Consider the following 21,504-nt stretch of genomic DNA (forward strand, 5'->3'; position numbering starts at 1 on the left):
GTATTTTGTTGAGTTATTACATCATTGGCGGTAGGGATATTGTGGCAGCCTTTTTGGCGGTAGTGGGACGTCTCCCTCCTGCACCACTTCCTAAAAGCAAAATAAGCTGAAATGGATGTGGGAGAGTTGAGTCACCCTGCCTCAATACTTCTCTGATGGGGAGCAAAGGAAAGAGTAGACAGAGGGAGGGAACGAGAATGAGAGAGAACAAGAGGTGGAATAGAGAAATGACGAAAATGAAAGCAAGAAGCCTGTCCTGCAGGGTCGCCATGGTGAACATAACAACGGCTTGCAAGCTTCTGCCGTGACTCCTCGCGGGGGAAAACGCCTCGTCGTTGACAGCACATTTAGACTGGTCTTGTACGCTCAGTCCCTAGTGATATCTTATCTTGTATTCTTATGTCACCTCCTGTTCACACACCATGTATACAGTGTGGTACATCCGATCTGATGTATCTGTGGAGACTGACTGCCATTGCAATCGCGTCTGCCGTTCCACAGGCACATGGAAATGGAAATATAGGCAGACAGACAGACGATTGGATTAACAAGACTAATTGCGTTTTAGAAACCAGAGAAAGCACATAAAGAAAAATTAAAAGCGGCATCCAACCGATGGCTCAGTTGCATAGCAACCATGGCACAAACAAATCCTATTTAAAAACGTTTAAACAATGCTCCTTTGAGGGTTATTACAGTGATTACAATTTGTAAGGATATGGAACCTCATTCTGGATATAATATGCAACAGACCACATTCAAATCTGGGGCTTCTGCATGGCAAACATCTACCCACACACCAAAGCGAAAATACTGGCCATGGACTTTCATTTTTCTATTTTTTGATTTCTCTGTCACACAATATAAACATGCAAAAAAGCGACGCCCATGTTTAAATCACAAAATAGCTTTTACTGAAAATGTACAGATAACATTCTCTTACCCACTAGGAGTTAACATTAATGATGTAGGATCTATTCAACAGTTGAACCCCATTATGTATGGGTTAGGGCCTACAGGATACTTGAAGGAAAAAGAGGCACACACCAATTGACAGGATGACCAAAAGTTTATCATGGCCGCAAGGGAAAAGGGAAACACATACTGTAGGTGTCAGGTCATGTCTCTCAAAGAATGGGCTATAAAACTTTTCTCCTAAATCCTTATCAGCTTATAAACCTTGGTGGAAAGTGGAAAACAAGTTATAAAAGATAATGATTAATAGCAAGATGTAGGATGAAGATTATGTGAATTATGTAAATTATGGAATAAAGGAATTTCTTATTCTCCCACATATTATCCATTAGTCCCTGGTCATGTTAACTTTCTTTTCTCCCTGTGTGGGTGACATATCTATAGGACAGAGAGAGAAAGGGGATGATAGAAGTGTGTGTGTGTGTGTGTGTGTCTGTGTGTGTGTGTGTGTGTGCTCTTTGGGCGCGATAGAACTGAACACTATGGGTGTCTATTTCCTCCCCTGGATTGCTCTCATGTAGAGGCGCTGATTCTGCGTTTCTGTGAAGCCTAGGAAATATGCTGTGTATCCCCCTGCCTCTCCTCCTGCAGCAGAACACCCTGAGATGGAGGGAGGGGGAAACGCGGAGGGGGGAAGGGGAGATGGAGATGGGGGTGGGTGGGAGAGTGGTGGGCTGAGGGGGGTGCATGCTTTTGAGGAATGAGCCCTCTCACTCTCTCCCTGGAGCAACTGGGGTGGAATAATTACATAGCATGTGCAAAATTGAACTCCACTCACTGTGAAGGGAGGGGGAGAGAGAGAGAGAGAGAGAGAGAGAGAGAGAGAGAGAGAGAGAGAGTGATAAAGAGAGAATGAGAGAGAGAGAATGAGAGCAAAGTGAAGCAAAAAAGATGGCTGCTGGTTCCTGTGGGTAATACTGAGCCTTGCACAGCAGTTATCACATTATTTACAGCCAAGGATTTAATGCATTGCTCAGTAATGAGCAGCCAGCCAATGGCCTGTGATCTGAAGCTCACTCATTCACTCACTGGGCTAAACTCCAGGTGGCAAAGGCTAGAGGATTCCCCCAGATGAAAACAAAGCAATCTCCCCTCACTATTTTACACTCTATTCTTGTGCATTCAATTGTAATTAATTACGTGTGCCCGCGCGTGTGTGTGTGTGTGTGTGTGTGGGTGTGTGTGTGTGCGTGTGTGTGTGTGTGTGTGTGTGTGTATGTGTGTGTGTTTGTGTGTGCATCTTGATAATTCACCCCATCATGTATTGTATAACACTCTTCTACCCCAATCCTAATAGTCCTATGCCAGCCAAAGACAGCAGAAACCCCAGGGGTTCAAACCTGGTTTGTAAGAAAAGAGGATCAATTTTCATTGATGCAGTCACCTGGGTGAGGTTTCTACCTCTCTAGTTATATAATATATCATAGTAGATCACCTCTATAAATACAGCTTGCTATCATTTACACACAATGCATTGAGTATTTTGATGGAATTTATCGTATGATGTGCAGCGTCATCAGAGCTCTGCTTTTTTGACTCACGACACAATTGACTCATACAATTACATACAGATACAGAGGTGTCACAAATTATGTTGCCCCCTCCTCTCTATTATCTCATTAGTCTGTCCGGCTAAAACAACCAACTTCCATCGCTGGTATCAGCCACATCTACTGCGTAAGCCAATACTGTCACGCTGTGGTCACCAATTGCAAGTGCAGAAAACAGAAAATATTGCACATCGAAAAGTCTTATACCGTACCTGGCCTGCTATTACAATCAGGCAATATTATTTGTAGTGTAAAGAAGAAATTGAAAGACAATCGAGACATTCTGTGTAGCCTATTAAATGGCTTTATTGAATATGAAAGTGGGGTCCAGGTCTTCAGTAACGCAGCATAGTCTAAGAAAAAGAAGAAAAAAAAGTAAGGAATTCTGAGCAAACAGGTCATTTAATTTCCCCTGCAGATGTGGGGAGCGCTCTTTCTATATACTTCCATACTTCCAAGCATGCAAGCTGTGTGGTTGCCATGGCACCTATGTTTGGTTTTTATGCCAAACATGGAGTATGCAAGTGTGCTAGTTCTCTGAGTGGAGGTATCTCTAACATCATCTATACATTAGACAGGAGAAGAGCCTCACGTCACTGATCCAGTTGGTGAAAGAGGAAGTGCGAGTGAACACAGTGGGCTTCCTGATGGTGTTGCAGCCTCGGGAGGAGACGAAGCTGGTCACCCCCTGCACGTACCATCTGCCGTCGGCACCCTTACAGTTCAGGGGCCCACCTGAATCCCCCTGCAGGGAGAGGCAGAAGCACAGACAGGTGGGACAGACAGACAAAAAGGCAACCAACGTGAATCAACAGATATGACTGCTGTGTTGTGATGGTGAGAGGAAGGCAGGGACGCCTACATTGCAGCCAGAGCGGATGTCTCCTCCGGCGCAGACCATAGTGGGCTTGACGGAGCTTCCCCACCAGCTGCTGCTGCTGCAGGTGCTGTGGCCGACCACAGGAAGGAGGGCCTGCTGGAGCTTAGAGGCAATGGGACCACCGGCTACAGGAGGTGTGTGTGTGGGGGGGGAAGACAGGATTGTGCAAGTGAGTATTTCAAATAATGTTGGTGGCCATAATACAACAGCGATACCTGCTACAGCACCAGATAATACATAACAGACTCTGGTGCTATAGCTATATCTGTTTTAATTTAAATAGCATGTACTTCTGATTTGTGATTATTCAATCATTGCTGAACATAACTATAAGTAATATAATTTTATTGGTGATGATGGGAGTGGAGTATCACTATCAAAAATGTATATGTTTGTGTGTGTGTGTGTGTGTGTGTACTTGCACGAGCGTGTACATGCACTAGCAGTCCCACCATCAGCCTTAACACACACACACACACACATACGCACATACATACACACACACTTACTGTAGAGTCTTCCCCACCCGGTGATGTAGCAGGGTTCGTTGTGGGCCACAACCTCTCCACTCTCTGGCAGACAGGAGGGCTGGACCTTGTCGTTCAGAGTGGCAGGTGTGGCCAGCTTGATCAGGGCGATGTCATTACTGAGCATGAAGGAAAGAGAGAGAGAGAGGGAGAGAGAGAGAGAGAGAGAGAGAGAGACAGAGAGACAGAGAGACAGAGAGAGAGCTCATTCCCTGGCAAAGAAACGCTTTCGAAAACTTCATTCCATTGCCGCTATTTTGGCTTACCGCTATCTCTTTTTGCATGTGGCCGCCTCTTTCTTTTTGTTCCAAGTGTTTGTTTCTCGTGTTCCGCACCTCATCAATGCAGGTGTGCATGTTTTTCTGCTCTTAGCAGTATAGACTGTATACATCCTTACCCACAAGCCACACAGTTGCCGTTCCAGCCACGGTGCACCACAATCCTCTCCACAGTTTTGATCTGCTCAGAGTTCTCCTGCTTGGTGAGGTCATACTCCCCCAGCACCACGCGGTAGGTACGAGATCTGACACACACACACACACACACACACATACGCAGACTTCATCAAACCTCATATTCACGCCAAAGGATAAATAGGGCTAAGAAAAGGCAAGCTGTATCTCACCCGATGCAGTGTCCAGCAGTCATGACCCAGTTGGGAGCGATCAGGGTGCCTCCACAGGTGTGGCGGTATGTAGAGCCGCTGAGATACTGCAGAGAGATCTACAAACACACACACACACACATGGTATTAGAGGCAACAATAGAATCATAAATCATTTGCACAGCATAATGTTAGCCATCAAATAACGGCAGTCATTCAACCAAGGATCTATATATATCAACTCACCTGCCAGGGCCAGCTGTAGGGGCGAGCATCCTCTCCATTCACAACGCGGCTCACAGAGGGTTCATAGGTGGGCGTGCCACACCCGTAAGCTGGACCACAGAAAGAACTGACAGTTTCAAAGACTAACACAGTTCTGATTCTGAATATAGTCAATGTTCCTTAAGGCACATAATACAAGGCAATGTAGATGGTCAATTTGGCCAACAATTATGGCCAAGGGTATTTTCTCACCACTCTTTCATCATTTGTGCCCACTGTTATCCACTATGTTACTCCATTCCTCCCATTCCTCCTGCAGGCTATATTGGCCATCTCCATTGCCTCACAAATGTGCCCCCTGTATTATCATTCCCGTTACCAATTTCTGGGTGGGGCAAAGAGATTGTAACTTTTTTGCATGGTCTATATATCTGAAATCCATTGAATGAAGCTTTTTTTAAACCATGTGGGTAATAGTGTTGATTCTCACTGAAACGAGGGAGAAGTACACTCACCATAGCTTGCAAGCAGCAGGATAAGGGCCGATTTCATCATCTTTTCTTCAGAGTGGACGGTCTGAATGTGTGCTTGGGCTTTTTATACCCTCTCAGTTACTCACAAATTACACAGTAGTCATAGCTATCACACACACAGAGAGACACACACACACTTAAACACACACAGAAACACAGATGCACAAATGCACACAGTCCAATCCTTGACCTGGGAATCAACATTCCCTGCTCCAGCTGTTTCACCTGTCCTTACATGACATCCAAAAGCAGGATCAAGAAAATGTGGAATATTTAACAGCACATCCATGGAACCATCAATAAAGTTGTTGACAAAATAAAGACATTTTTTTAGATACCTTTTTATTTTTTATTAATTGCTCACATATGGCAAAAACACACAGAGGTGGAACATGCAATGTTGTTGTTCTTTTTGTCCAAAAAAAACCCCCTAAACAACATAGTTGCTATTATGTGGTGTTGATATTTGGCAATAATTATATTTTTTGCATATTTCTAAAGATTGATAATATGTAAACATTATTAATTGATGAGAAAACAATTTGTAAGTAATCACATATTGTGCTCATTGGCAGACTGGAAAAAAAATCAAACAAAAAAAACAGCCTTGGAAATTTGTCCCAAACTGACCCACAGATGCTCCACCCACCACCCCGCTCCTCAAAACATGCACACAAGTATTATTAGAGAACCAAGTATTATTGTAGCCTATTTTTTAGAATTTTTAAAATGAAGTTGGGATTTTATATCTGGGGTGATATGTTTTAAATCAAAATATAATAACAAAAAAACACTGTGTAGCCACCTCTTCAGAGTGTTAGGGTTAGGGTTAATCAATGTGTGTCACTGGACAACTGAGACCTTCCCCTTCACAAATAAGTTATCAAAACGGGTTTAAATGATTGATTGTATTATGCAGTTGGGGATTACATTTCTCCCTGTGAAAGGAACTGTTGTGTCCTTAATAATCCATTTTGATTTTTGTATGTTCAAAAGTTACTTCCTGCTAGTGACAATGTTCATTTTAAAAATTCACAATAATTGTTGAGCTGTTGTCAAACTCAGTGGGAGACTACAGTACAAACTAGGCTACACTGTTTTCCACCAGTTCTCTGTCCTTGACTCCTCTGTCAGGGAGGGGAAATCTGTCCAGCAGGCGCAGGTGGAAAGAACTGAGGCGTGCCAAGACCTCCTCCAGGGTGCCAGGAGGGACCAGGACACACAACCTGGGAGGGAAAATAGACACACACACACATTACATAAAACATTCTCACATACAGTAGCAATTACTTGAACTGAGTTACTTGAGGAGGATAAATGACATCTCACTTTGGTAAATTGTTTTTGTCTTTTTGTTTGTTTGGTTTTTTTTAGTGTACATATCAACTATTTTCTATATGCATATTACCTCCGGCTATAGTTTACATAAACCGCAAGAATTTTACAGCATGATGGTTCCATTGTTCCAACAGTTGCATATTATTGTAGTGACTATCTAATAACTGATGATTACTGCATTAGCAGCTGTTTAATGATCTCAGAGAATGATCTGTGTGGCCCCTGTGCTCCACAGTCACATTCTTCTGGCTGATGTTAATCATTGACAGAGAAAATACTTGTTGATAATACATGTTTTAATACGGGAGTTCATATCAGTTCATTAACCGTCAAGCACCAATATGAGCTGCCCTGTTCATACCAATCACTGACTTTTCTTTTACTTGTGTAAAATCAGACATATAACACATATACAAAAGTAACTATGCCAGTATGCAGTAACAGTACTGAGAGACAGATAGTCATTGTAGTCACACACACACACACACGCACACACACACACACACACACACACACACAAAGTTACTTGTATAATGTCTCTCACCTGAGATGATAGTTTTTATCTGTCTGGCCATTTTCACACCCTGCTCCCGCACAAACACCCTCCTCCTCCAGTAACCTCTGACAGTACAGTACATCTGCCTCCACTCCTAATATCTGGAAAGAGTAAGGAGAACAGCATTTTACATGGACTATGAAGTGCCAGATTCAGTTAGGTAGCATGGACAAATACTGTACCATAACCTGAGGACTTGTGAAGTACAATGGAGAGAGTTTATAAAACATTTGCTCACCTTGGCCTGCTCTATCATTCCAGGTGGTATAAGCAGTTGGGGATAAAGATGGATCCCCCCCATCCCTTTTTGACAGCTCATCCCTGGTAGACGGTTCAGGAACTCCCAAGCCCGCTGAGCATTCTGGGCCAGGGTGACCTGACTGAAGAGGATCTCCTGTGATGGAGAAAAACAACAGAGACTGGTTACAAGTAGTAAGAAAAGATTGGTCAAGCCTGGACAGTCCCCAGGAAACGGTGCTTTGATAGTGAGACTATAGACAATAACATCATGTTGCACAACTTGAAATAATGGCTGTAGATGACAATATTAATGTTATTAAAAATGTATTCTTCAACTGAAAAAAAGAAAAACAACATATTTTGGAGACAAAGCAATCCAAAGTATTCTGATTACATTATGGAGTTACTGAGTATTCCAGTGCATTTTGTTATTACATTTTGTTAAAAGTCAAAAGGACACACCACATTTTTCTTTATTTTTTACTATTTTCCACATTTTAGAATAATAGTAAAGACATCAAAACTATGAAATAACACAAATGGAATTATGCAGTGACCACAAAAGTGTTAAACAAATCAAAACTATCTTATATTTTAGATTCTTTAAAGTAGCCACGAATTGCCTTGATGGGAAGGCAAAACCTTTGGAATGAAATTCATACTGAGGCATCAACTTCAGTATTTACAGTATATTTGTATAAGAAACACATTTCAAGCATTTTAGCATAAGCCTTTAGATCAAGAAAAACATAGTACATTCAACCAGGTGGGTCCAAACTTTTAGCTGGTAGTGTATAGAATTTCAAGCATGCAGTCAGTAATCCGTAAGAGACTGCATGTTGACAGTAACCCTCCCAAACCTGTCTACATGCAATATTGATGTGCCATCATCTTGTTCCCTCACCTGTGTGTATGTTCCATAGGAAGGGTCTCCACATGTGAGCGGATTGACCATGAGGTCCAGAGCGAGCTGTGGTAAGACTGGAGGGCTGTTGGTAGTCTGGATAGTTACAAGACACCTCATCACTGCTGGGTCCAAGTTAACTGTCTCCATGTATCCTCCTCTCAGACCACACCTAAACACAGAGAGAGCATGGGGTGCAATGAGTCATTCAGGAGAAAAGTTGATTCCCTTAGGTTATGATAAGTTTACTTAGTTCAAGCAATGAAAGATTGGCAAATTGTTAATATGTTTCTACTATGACAAAGGTAGGACATCAGCGGAACTCACTCTCCCATGATGCCATTGGATAAGGAGTGGAAGGAGGCCATCTCCACTGTCTCTGAGTACTCTTGCCCCATCTCAAATAAGACTTTCTTGTAGGAAACAAACTCTCTGCCCTGTCCATATACACTGTCCTGGTAAACCTGGGGAACACATGGAATAGGCATGAAATAGAAATGCAGATTGAGTGGGACTAAAAAGCGGATGAGAGCAAAAGTCTCTCTCTGATGCCAGTCTCAATGTGTAGCTTGTCACCTCATCAACCAATAGGAAGAGGCCCTCGGTTGCAGCGAATCGAATCACTTCCTCTATTGATTCTCTGTCCTGCACATGACCTAGTAGGACAAATAGTGTATGACAGTGAAGATAGTGTGGAAGTTTAAATAGATGCGTGTAATGTAGCTACTGTATGTTGACTTCACCTGTGGGGTTTCCTGGGTTGCTGATATAAATGGCTCTGGGCTGACAGCACCCCCTAGCGGTTTTCAAAGCAAGCTGCAGCTCCTCCAGGTCCACAGCCCAACCCCTGTCTTCTCTCAGGTGGTAGGGTGCCAGTGTCACCCCAGCCTCATCTAGTAGCATGGGCAGGGTGTATGGGCAGGGTGTGGGGGTCAATACACCCGTCTGATTCTCCCCCTCCCCACTGGCCAGCAGCTTCACCATCATCTTAATACGTAGATTTAAAAAAATACCATGAACTGTGAATGCCTTTAATAAATTATAAATTGTCCTTTGTAAAAAAAAATAAAACACTTCTCAGTAGCTATAAAACTCCCCTTTTGGAGATATGACTTTCTGCAGGACACTGATGAATGCCCTTTACAGTAATAATGCCTCACTGTGACATGTCTACTAATGATGCTCCAAACAGATGACTTTGTCATACCTTCAAGGCCATCTGAGAACCAGGAGTGTTGACAATGGCTTGAGGGTATGAGGGCACTCCAGCATCTCTCCTTGTGATAAACTCAGCAATGCTTTGCACGACATATTGTAGACCAGTAGCGGGTGAAGAATATGAACCTGGCATTGACACAGTGGTTTGATCAACCGTTAGAGATGCCAATCAGAAGCGTTTGCTATTTTATGATGCGATTCTGTACAATGTCCTGGGTCAAATCTTTTAGAGTCTGTTAAAGATGAGATCTTCATTTTTATTCTCACCCACACTTCCTCCACCACAGGCCGCCAGAAGCCTCTGTGCCCTCAGCCTGACATCCTGAGGAAGGGTCTCATCATGCAGGAGCTCAGGGTAAAGACACACCGCCAAGACCTGAGAAAACCAAACAGAGACTGACAGGCACAGACAGGCTCAGTTTGTAACAGTTAGATAGACCTCGAGGGTGCAGGAAGGCAGATAGGCACACAAACAGACACACACACACACACACACACACACACACACACACGCGCGCGCCCACAGAGCCAAAAAAGCAACAAATAAAGACACCAACCTGGCGAACAAAGGAAATGGGTTTCATTCCTGCCTTGTGGGGATCACCTGAGCTGACATCAATCACCTTCTTGAAGGGTTTCTGCACTCCCTGGAGAGAACACATGCAGTGTTGGTACTGAACAGGAGCTGGTCTGGTCTTCTCTGGTTCGTCATACTCTAAAACCCTTGGAGTCTAACTTCCTGTCCCCAATCTGCTTACTGTACATTTGCAATGAGGGCAGTAATAGTTTAGAGAAGCAGCTACCATCGAGGTGGTCATGAGCAAGGCACTTAAAGGAGAGGCACCACGGGTAAATAGGGGAAAAAAAATTCCTTTAATCTGGTCAGAATTACATTTTATATGCTGAATATGGACACAAATAGAAACAGAAACACTTTGTATTATGACTTTTATTTACACCTTCCAGTAGCTAATGTCATGCAATTTTTATAGAAAACGAAATAGTATTTTAATTTTGCAACTTTTTAAAAAAAATAATTGATGATTTACAAAATATTATGTGGCAAAAATCTCAAATGTTTAGCTTTTCATGCAAATTACCCCATAAAATAGAAACGACAAAAGGTAGCCTATTTTAAAAAGCCTCTGTAAATTAACAGCTTTTTTTGTTAAGTAGCAGTATGTCATATATAACTTTTTTTTTTGCTCATTTTGTGTTTAGTGTAGCCCACTTGACGCAGCTGGTAGGCTATAAAATGCATAGTTGTTTTTATTGTTTTGCATATTTTATGAAACTACAGTAGTTATAGAGACAAAACATGTGACTGTTATTGTGTTGAAAGGGTGTGTTTAATTGCTTTTTGGATTTAACTGTTGGGGATTATGTTGGGCCTTAAACTGTATTAAGGCAAAGTCCCTGCATCGAATGTCATTTGCTACCAAAACTTCGAAAGCCACTTATTCTAGGGACAAGTGGAGCAACTAATTGCTGACAAGATATTAGGCTATTTGATTAGTATGATAAATTATTAGACGTAGATCATCTTGCACAGTTGAGAGGGAACACTGGTCCCCAGGTGTGATTAGAGTGACAATTTAAGACGACAAGATCAAATTTGGACTTACTTGGGCTAAACGGCAGGTTCCATCCCTTGCCAAAAAATACCCAATTGACACCCACAGTTATACTTTGACAGGTAGGGTAGTGTTGCCTGAGGAAACAGGTTCAGGCCAGTGTCCACCGGTCCGTGACTCACCTTTGAGATCTGGTGTGTGATGTGCGCAGCCAGACTCTGCCGCGCGCTGTACGGTGACACTGTGACCCCCAGCACCCTGGGGTTCACCTGCTGCAGAGAAGTCATCGTCTTTCTGACTGATGGGCTCTTAATGAGAATCTCCAATCTCACCACCGACACCTGATTCAAGCAAAGTTACCAGCTGTGATCCAGTAAGCTGCTGTTACCCGTCCCGTAGCACAAGCAATCGTCCTATTATCGATAAATTAAAAAATAAAAAAGTACGCTTTTTGTTTTTGTGGAAGAGAGGAATAGGCTAGCCTAGGCTACTACGCAGTTGTGGATACATTAGAAGATTAGAAACTGAATCAATAGAAAAATGAATAAGGGGCAGCAGATTGACGCTCTCCCTCCTATCTCTTCTCTCTTCTCTCTCCTTCTTTCCTCGTCTGTGTGTGCGTGTGTTTATGAGCGAGCATCTTATCCTAGAGCCGCCTCCTCCCGGTGGGAAACCATGACAAAGATCGCTATAAAATTACCATAATATTCCTACATGGATTTACAGTGTGTCTGTGGTAGGCTACTCAATAATGAGTTTATAGCGACTTTATGAATACACTTATAAATGGTGTTTTCCATCTCCTGGTAGCACTAATAGACCTATTCCTATAATGTTCCTACAGACACGTATTGCTATGATATGGTAGGCCTATACCCTATAGCCCATACCTCTAAGTTTTGTTAACCCTTGTGTGGTGTCAAATTGACCCGTTTAAAATTTTTACGAAAGGAAAAATTATACAATCAATTATTTTTTCAACCTGAAACTCCAAGGCCTTCGCTTATTTTCTGCGAAGAACATGTGAAAGAACACATTTTCACTGAGTACACATGGTATTCCCCCCCTACACATTTACATCCCTGATCTGATGTTCGGGTCAATTTGACCCGAGAGAAATGAAAGGGTAGAAACTGCAGGTGAAAACAGACAGAACATGGTAAAAAATCCTACTATAAAATGAGGAAAACTCTGTCCTTCTGTCTGTCTGTCTGCATCCATTTTGCTCCTCAATGGGTTGGCCAATCAATCTCAAACTGCACATGGGCATTGTGCATTGGCATAGGCAGTGACTGACTAAGCTGATTTTTCCATTTTCCCAAATTTACGCTGTTTATGCGCATTTTTGGCAAGTCTGCACGTAGTTGTGTGCGCGCGCATCCCCGGGTGTGGACTAGTATGAATCCAAAAGCTGACTCCACTACTTATTCTTCATCTTCATCTAAAATTTGCTCTCACACATGCATGCACATATGTATTGTTTTTGTCTTTTGCTCAATCACACACACACACACACACACACCTGCCAGCATGTGGGTCACTTCCACAATCCATCAATATGATCAAAAGAATCTACTCAGAGGGCCTTGGAGCAAGTTGGCAAACTAAAAAATAGTGATGTGGAAGATGAGGAAGTGTCAGAATACGAGGATAATGTAGAAATCAATTCTGATTGTGATCAATATTATTTATGCCACCCATGTCTTCATTATAGTGGATTTTTTTTTACATAAATCACAGGTTTATCACAAAAAACGAATGGCACTTTAATTGCTAAATGTGATGTCTAGCAGAGGTAAATGGCAAACACTAACCCCATATGTTATTTATATTGTTTGGAATGAGTTAAAGACAAAGTATTTTCCCCAAAAAAATTATTCTGTATTGCTTTAAAATCCAAATAATGTCCTGGGTCAATTTGACTCAGCGAACCTTACCAAAAGGTCCCGAAACTGAACATAACACAAGGGTTAAAGAATTACTTCCGTTATGAAATAAAAGTAGCTACAATTGCGAATGGGAAATGGAATTCATACTATTAGTAGGCTATGCGTATACACTGTGTTGTTAGTGTGTGTGTGGAACACATGGACAATATTTTAATTAAATGTATTTGAAATGTGTATTTAAATACCCTACTTGTGTGATTTGTATTTGGCTGGATTTAAAAAAAAAAAAAAAAAAGAAAAAAAAAGATGTAATTTGCATTTTTTACAGGCTAAGTAGCCTAAATGGGTAAGTTCTGTGTTGTAATTAGTGTCACAAATTAGTGTCCCCCCCCAAAGGTGTTCATGACAATATGAGTTAAGCAAGACTAAACAGGTAGCTAGCTTTATCTAGTCAATGTCATTAACGTTTCTATTGAATCAAGCATGGAGATGAGGCTAGAATGAAAACACAGAGAGAAAAAAATTAAATACTTAGGCTGGGCACCTCCCAGTTCAGAGTTGTTTTGATGCTGCCATACGACAATACTAATAATTTTCATCACCACCATACTCATGACAGAGAATGCTGATCAGGAAACAGTGTGCACAGAATTAGCTATGTATGCATATCAAACAGGTTACTTTGTGATACCTGTTGAACTCCTCTTGGTTTTTAGGTGCACTCAACTTGTTCTTGTTAGCATATGCGTTACGATTGTGTTCAGGTCAAATACTGAAGGGAACATGATGATAGATGTTCTGATGACTTACAGGCTTGGAGTCATAGCCTCAAGCTGTGATGTAGCAGTAGGTAAAAATGTGGGTAAACAATGGTCTCCAGTCATGATCATCATGAGACAAACGAGCACCAACAGAAGTAAAAATCATCACATATTTTCAGGAAATACGACATTCCTGGCCTTAAGTATTTCCTTTCAAGATCATTCATTTGCAAATGCCAGTGTAGCCCAGAAAGCAGCAAAAAATGTGCTTTATATTTATGTTTCTGTGTCAAGGCGAGACAATTACTATTAAATTAAATTGTATATGTATTCATCCTACATTGGAAAAAAAGTTAAATTATTGAACTGAGCAACTTGAAATTGAGATGGGTTTTTTTAAGTCTACCATCATTATGATTTGATATCCCTTCCTAAACTTGACCCTCAAAAACATCACAGAGTATAGCAGTTTCCTCTTTTCCCATTTCCATCCTTTGCCTTTTTAAACTGTATTGATACAGACTGATTCAAATTTGATATCAAAGTGGGGAATTTGGGCCTTTGGACCTTGGGATAAAGACATCTACAAACACACACACACATACAAAGACATACACACGTTTGCGGGGGTAGCTTTAAGGTTATAGAAGCAAAAAGACAGAAAATATGGGTGAGGAAAGAGAATAAGCAATCCTCTCCACTCCCTCAACATCTAAGTATCCGTCACCAAGTGGAGCTGTTCAGGGGCCAGCAGTACAAGACTGTGGTGGTACTGCTGAGCTCCCAGACTGGTGTGTGTGAATGTGTGTAACCCTTATACCACATGGCCATTGCTCTGGGCAAACAAGACTAGATGTTCAGGTTCTAAAAGATCTAAAACATACACCAAAATTGTCCTTCAACATTCTTGAGTGAAGAGCAGAGCTGGAGGCCAAATAGAGAGGGAGAGAGCCTACGCAAATGCTCTGCCCCTCTGGTGCAGGAACTAAACCCCTAAGGGAAATTCCTCATAAGCATGCAGAGCAAATGGTGATTCTAAACATTCTGTGTGCCATGCCTCCTAACAGCCACTAGGAGCAGATAGGCTAACCATGAGTGAGTGAATAAATAAATTACAGTACAGTATGTGACCATGGGCGGAAATTACGGGGGGGACAGAGGGGTCCGGACCCCCCCTTCCTGGGAAAAACAGAGAGTTGTCCCCCTCAATATATCATTGTAAACATAATTATATAATTTTAAGTAATATACTAATATGCATTGAAAGCACTTGTGCTAATTATAGACACAAAACAATGCGTTTTTAAGTTTCTAAAGATTGCTAGATAAGAAGAAGATATTTATGATACAGGATACTTTGTTAAATTAAAATGCGGGTTTTCATACCAAAATTATCTTTTGTAGATGGTAACAGTAATATTTCTATAATATAATAGGCTATTTAAGATTAACTTACCCTACGTAATTAGGTTCTAAGTATATTCTTTTTTTCTTACTGCATGTAAAATGGCTGCCACTATGTAATTTTGTTTATAATTTTGGAAATAAATGAAGACTTAATTCTTAAAAAAGACCCTGAAGTAAGTTTCTGGCAGGCTTCATAGCGTTCTGGACTTTTACACATTGACAGCAAAACATTAGAGATCTGCTTTTTCGGGAAAACTAAATCTAATTAGGCATATATTAGCTTTAGTTCAGTTAATGGGTGTTGCATCTCATCTACTACTGTAAATAACCTGCATGCTGTGTGTGTGTGTGTGTGTGTGTGTGTGTGTGTGTGTGTGTGTGTGTGTGTGTGTGTGTGTGTGTGTCTATTTGTCAGCCAGCCAGGTCAGTTAAAATGGCAGAGAAAAGAAAAACAGACATCCGATCATTTTTCAGTGCACTGAAACGCCAAGTAGAAAGACCCCAATAATATCAATGGCAATTTGATAAAATCTTCATAAGAAAGGAATGAAGTGCTTATGGAAATGTTTCATAATGGACCTCTATATACATTTAATACAACAGTACTTTTGGCGGCACCTTTGGTGTCCCCTTCAGGAATTGCTCTTGAGAAATTTTTCTGTTTATTGTCCCCCCCAACAGTGAAATGAAATGTCCGCCCTTGTATGTGACTGAGTTACTTTCTAGATACAGGTGCTTTGAATCTAAAAACTATGATATTCTCAAAACAAATGAAGGGTGCAAAAATGTATAGCCTACCTATTTGGTGTCACCGGCCAGAAAACAACATATCCCACCATGGAGCAATGCAGCAATGTGTAAAACGTAAAACGTAAAGCCTAGCTTGTGTGCATCCATGCGTGTTCACTGTGCTAGAAATGTAAGTGCGCTATGTGATGACACCCTAACATACAACCAAATTTGTAGTTAATTAGACACTGGCCATTGATAAAATACTATAAAACAGAGCTTACATTCTCATCGAAAGATAACAACATTGTGATTCAATCTAAAATCTGGAAATTGATGGTAGACGTAATTACTGCTATTAGCTGTGATGAGTGTGGAAAGAATGTCGCAGGTCTGAATAAGGAATTTAATTCCGGCACCAGTCTGATGTTAGAGTAGGAATGGGGAACATCCATTATGATCAGACCTGGTCACAAAAGTGGTTAACTTATCCATAATGATAGTTCACATTAGACTATGTTATACAGTGTCAGTATTATTGGCAATATTCATAGTCAAAACTATACAAACAGAACCTCCCTACAGCAACCAGAGACAAAGCAACAGGTTGAGCCAGGCATCATGGCCCCAAGCTGACTCATGCATTTCAGTTTACTTTTATATTTGTTGAAGTTGTCAAATTTGTTCCAACTAACCTCTTGGGCTGTTTGCTAGCTGCGGCAACTGCTGCTTGCTGTCACAGCCAAAAATCAGTTAGGAATTGTAATTTGAGTTTGAGTTGAGTTTATTGTCTGTTTAAAAGAAATCTTTGAGCATTCAAGTGTGTTTTTTATTTGTTTTATTTGTCTTTGATTTCAAAGATTCTCAGTCAATTAATTTGAGGATCTCTCTCCATGGGGAACTACTTGTTTGGGTGCAGTTGTCCGTTCTTGACTCCTCTGTCATGGTGGGGAAATCTGTCCAGGAGGCGCAGGTGGAAAGAGCTGAGGCGTGCCAAGACCTCCTCTAGGGTGCCAGGAGGAGCGAGGATACATAACCTAAGAGAGAAAACACACACACACACACACACACACACACACACACACACAGTCACTTAAAAAAATCCATACTTGCTTGACTAATGTGAAGTCTAAGTCTTACCTGAGATGGTAGTTGCCAGTTGCCAGGCCGTGTTGACACCCTGCCCCCACAAAAACACCCTCCTCCTCCAGTAGCCTCTGACAGTACAGTACATCTGCCTCCACTCCTAATATCTGGAAAAAAGGGATGGGGGGGTGGGGGGTGGGGGGGGTTCACATGAACGTGTAACCTCACTGTGCAAGTGTGACTGTTTTTCGAAAACAACGGCTGTAGTGAAGGTTTGCGCTAAATACTGTTGTACATATAGGTTTGCATAAAGGTTTTTTGCTCTTTTTGGAACTCTAAAAAACTGGACCCTACTGACTTCAGTTGTTTTGGAGAAGACTGCTACGGACTTGTGCTGGCAACCTCCCTGTGTGTTATATGGACTAACAAACTTCACCTGTGTTTCAGCTGGCATGAGGGAGACTAGATAATGACAGAATTTTCATTTTTGGGTGAACTATTCCTTTAAATTAACAAATTCTCTCCCTGCTGGGAAGAGCAACAGGCTTAGAGAGACTACTATGTCTGACAACCAGTTCAGGCATTAACAAATATAACTGGTCTCTCAATATTTGTAGCCTATATAACCCTAATATTAATTTGAAAACTGGTCTCCTAATTATTGACATTTCTCTTAGTATCATATTATGTACCAACATTTGATGTACTGTAGCCATACACTGTACAACATATGAGTGGTATGGAAATAAAATGGCTAAAGTTCTCGTAAGATTTGCCCACTTTGGCCTGCTCTATCATTCCAGGTGGTATAAGCAGTTGGGGATAAAGATGGATCCCCCCCATCGCTTTCTGACAGCTCATCCCCGGTAGACAGTTCAGGAACTCCCAAGCCCGCTGAGCATTCTGGGCCAGGGTGACCTGACTGAAGAGGATCTCCTGTGATGGAGAAAAACAACAGGGATTGGTTGAAAGACAACATTCCTCCATACTGAATGGCCCATAGGGCAGGAATCTGTTCTTGTATGGTGTGAAAGCTTGATGTACAAGTCTTCCCTGTCTAGATGAGATCTTACATGGATATACAGTAGATGTGTTGCCATCTTGTTCCCTCACCTGTTTGTATGTGTCATAGGAAGGGTCTCCAGGTTTGGGTGGGTTGACCATGAGCTCCAGAGCGAGCTGTCCTGTGACTGGGGTACTGATATCGGTACACAGCATAGTATCAGCAAACAGCATCACCACTGGGTCCATGTTGACTAGCTCCATGTATCCTGCCCTCAGACCACACCTGGGCCGCACAGCATACAACAGGTATAAAAGTCTCAGGGAGAAAAGCTGTTCAGTCCATATCCAATTTATTTCAAATTTTGGGGTAAAATAAATTCATTATTTTTTTCAGACAATTTGTGTGATGGCTATGAAGTTTTACAAAAATGCCTTGAATTTCAATTTTGACTTTTCAGTTGTAATTTTTCAGGTTTTGTGCGCTTTCTTTTGACCAGGAAGTTTAGTTTCGACATGCGTAGATAATGACTGAATTTTCTTTTTGGGGTGAACTACTACTTTAGTTTTAAATATACTGAGTTAAACAGAAAAAACATAGCAGAAAACTTGAAAGGATGTCTACTAGTCCATTTTGGCCTACATCAGTGGCATATTTGTTCCTACAGACTATAGAATGGACCCTCCACATCCTGGTGTCAAGTCAGCCAGAATAAGCCTCCACTCAAATGCATAGTGCTTGCCATCTATTATGTTAAGCTGTCAAAACTCACAAAGACTCATACACCAAAGTTATACCAGACAACTTGGCAGGATGACTATCTTACTCTTACAAAAGTACATTTAACCTATAGAAGTGGCAGAATTGTAGATGTAGATATAGCTATATGCTAAAGTTTTTGTTAGGTTTTTTTATTCTTTTGTTGTGACACATTGTCCGCTTTTTGTTTGAAGGTAAAATTGCCTTATTTCTGTTCTTTTTTGTCTATCTGGCAGCTTGATGCAGCAGCCACCAGACAGCTGAGCCAGTTAACCGAGCCAAGCAAACCTATGAAACAGTTAAAGCATGACCAAAAAAAGGTGTCATGGTACATTTTAAATTTGCAGTGAATCATTTACAAACATTGAAGACTTTTTAACAAGGCCTGGAACGAGATGAAACTCACTCTCTCATTATGGCATTAGATAAGGAGTGGAAGGAGGCCAACTCCACTGTCTCTGAGTACTCTTGCCCCATCTCAGATAAGACTTTCTTGTAGGAAACAAACTCTCTGCCCTGTCCATATACACTGTCCTGGTACACCTAGAGAACAGAGAAAAGCAAGTTATGAAATGGAAAGGATGGCTTAGGATAGATTGAAACAGTGAAAGGCTGCCAGTTATGAAGTCAAACTCTAATCTGAAGACACAGTTTGTAATCACCTCATCAACCAATAGGAAGAGGCCCTCGGTTGCAGCGAATCGAATCACTTCCTCTATTGATTCTCTGTCCTGCACATGACCTAGTAGGACAAATAGTGTATGACAGTGAAGATAGTGTGGAAGTTTAAATAGATGCGTGTAATGTAGCTACTGTATGTTGACTTCACCTGTGGGGTTTCCTGGGTTGCTGATATAAATGGCTCTGGGATGACAGCACCCCCTAGCGGTTTTCAAAGCAAGCTGCAGCTCCTCCAGGTCCACAGCCCAACCCCTGTCTTCTCTCAGGTGGTAGGGTGCCAGTGTCACCCCAGCCTCATCTAGTAGCATGGGCAGGGTGTATGGGCAGGGTGTGGGGGTCAATACACCCGTCTGATTCTCCCCCTCCCCACTGACCAGCAGCTTCACAACAATCTTAATGCAATAGATACATATCCAAAATTCTGAATTCCTGAATTTCCCCAAGGGGATTAATAAAGTGATATCTTATCTTATCTTAAAATTAAATTATATTGATACTGTACATTTACACATGCCTAATGTGGCTATAATTTCCCATTCTGCAATATTTGATCATGCAATGTTTTAAGACACTGCTCATTAAATAATGCCTGTGGTATGTGTACAATAAATAATAATACTCATTAAGACCAGATATTGATACCATCAAGGCCCTCTGAGAACCAGCAGGGATGAAGATATTTTGGGGATAAGAAGGCACTCCAGCATCTCGCCTTGTGACAAACTCAGCAATGCTTTGCTGGACATATAGTAGGCCAGAGGAAGCCGTATATGAACCTGCCATCAAAACAATGTATTGATCAATAATTAGGCACTCCATTCTTACACATTTGCTATACATGATGCCAGTGTCATGTCAAATTGTTTACATATTTTACAGACAAGATCTTTATCGCTGTTCTCACCCACACTTCCTCCATCACAGGCCTCCAGAAGTCTCTGCGCCCTCAGCCTGACATCCTGAGGAAGGTTTTTGTCTTGCAGCAGCTCAGGGTAAAGACACACCGCCAAGACCTGAGACAGACAGACACTGAATGAAATGGAGACTGGCCAGATTTACAGGAGGTGGATAGGCAGAAACATAGACAGCCACATACAAGCACAAATAACACAAATAACAAAACTAACCTGGCGAACAAAGGAGATGGGTTTCATTCCTGCCTTGTGGAGATCACCTGAGCTGACATCAATCACCTCCTTGAAGGGTTTCTGCACTCCCTGGAGAGAACACATGTACAGGGTTGGACAGGAGCTTGTTTGGTCTGGATTGCAGACCAGAAACCTGAAACCTCTGAGAGGCCAACATCTTAATACTGTATCCAACGATAACATTATTGCTATATTCTGAATGAGTGTAAAGTTAACTGTGCATGATTAATGCAGGTAGATTACATGGCTGTTACCTGTGTGATCTGGTGTGTGATGTGAGCAGCCAGGCTCTGCAGTGTGCTCTGTGGTGAGACTCTGATCCCCCTCACCCTGGGGTTCACCTGCTGCAGGGAACTCATCGTCTTATTGATTGATTTCGTCTAATGAGAACCTCCAAACTATTCAAGGAAAACTCCCTGCTGTGATCCAATAAGCACGGCCAGACAGACGCTCCAGAAATTTAAGTCAAAATGATCTGGCCTTTGAAACGCGCAACTACTCATTCGCTCCTCTCCACTGGAGAGGAGCGAATGACTAACTATTATGTCACTGTCCCATCTGGTAATGGTCAGCTTCTTACCACAAGGTCAGTGTTTACCTTGAAGTGAAGTAGAACCTGAAGAGACTGTCATGACGCAGCTCCCCCTTCGTGAGTAACACTTAATGTTAATTTTCATACTTTTTCATACCAAACCAAAGTAAATCAATGGCATGATATGACACACACACTACAATAGAGCATTTCAATAATAATAAACTTTGGTTGCCTTTCAGGGCTCAATAGAGGACATCTGACAACTGCAAAACAAAATGGATTAAAATGCTGAAGTCAGAACAGGAGGAGGATTAATGAAGTTACATGCCTGTGGTCTGAGGCTGATCATTTTCTTCATTTCAAGGTCATCAGTAGTCTGACT

General features: G+C 41.6%; 3 protein-coding genes across 3 annotated transcripts in view; all 3 read right to left on the reverse strand.

The window, feature by feature from the left end:
* Positions 1–5,316, reverse strand: part of LOC139926661 (proproteinase E-like) — a 32,961-nt gene extending 27,645 nt beyond the window's left edge. The window contains exons 1-7 of the mRNA XM_071918436.2: positions 5,277–5,316; positions 4,783–4,871; positions 4,558–4,655; positions 4,330–4,455; positions 3,915–4,051; positions 3,388–3,530; positions 3,095–3,270 (exon numbers count right to left, since the gene is read on the reverse strand). Coding sequence (XP_071774537.1) covers positions 3,095–3,270; positions 3,388–3,530; positions 3,915–4,051; positions 4,330–4,455; positions 4,558–4,655; positions 4,783–4,871; positions 5,277–5,316 — 809 coding nt within the window. The remainder of the gene's footprint in view (positions 1–3,094; positions 3,271–3,387; positions 3,531–3,914; positions 4,052–4,329; positions 4,456–4,557; positions 4,656–4,782; positions 4,872–5,276) is intronic.
* Positions 5,317–6,378: 1,062 nt separating this feature from the next.
* On the reverse strand, positions 6,379–13,837 carry LOC139926660 (alanine aminotransferase 2-like). Its single transcript, XM_078285677.1, has 12 exons — positions 13,824–13,837; positions 13,264–13,282; positions 10,108–10,197; positions 9,818–9,926; positions 9,540–9,676; positions 9,076–9,319; positions 8,909–8,988; positions 8,660–8,796; positions 8,333–8,504; positions 7,427–7,582; positions 7,177–7,289; positions 6,379–6,520 (listed from the first exon to the last, which is right to left on the reverse strand). Exons 1-12 carry the CDS (start codon positions 13,835–13,837, stop codon positions 6,379–6,381), a joined length of 1,413 nt encoding a protein of 470 aa, XP_078141803.1.
* A 2,974-nt stretch (positions 13,838–16,811) lies between these two features.
* Positions 16,812–20,946, reverse strand: LOC139926659 (alanine aminotransferase 2-like). The gene is made up of 11 exons (XM_071918433.2): positions 20,842–20,946; positions 20,567–20,656; positions 20,344–20,452; positions 20,082–20,215; positions 19,588–19,831; positions 19,421–19,500; positions 19,165–19,301; positions 18,110–18,284; positions 17,777–17,932; positions 17,051–17,163; positions 16,812–16,947 (listed from the first exon to the last, which is right to left on the reverse strand). Exons 1-11 carry the CDS (start codon positions 20,944–20,946, stop codon positions 16,812–16,814), a joined length of 1,479 nt encoding a protein of 492 aa, XP_071774534.2.
* Positions 20,947–21,504: the final 558 nt, after the last annotated feature.

This window comes from Centroberyx gerrardi, chromosome 9 (assembly GCF_048128805.1).
Source record: "Centroberyx gerrardi isolate f3 chromosome 9, fCenGer3.hap1.cur.20231027, whole genome shotgun sequence".
Classification (NCBI taxonomy): domain Eukaryota; kingdom Metazoa; phylum Chordata; class Actinopteri; order Beryciformes; family Berycidae; genus Centroberyx; species Centroberyx gerrardi.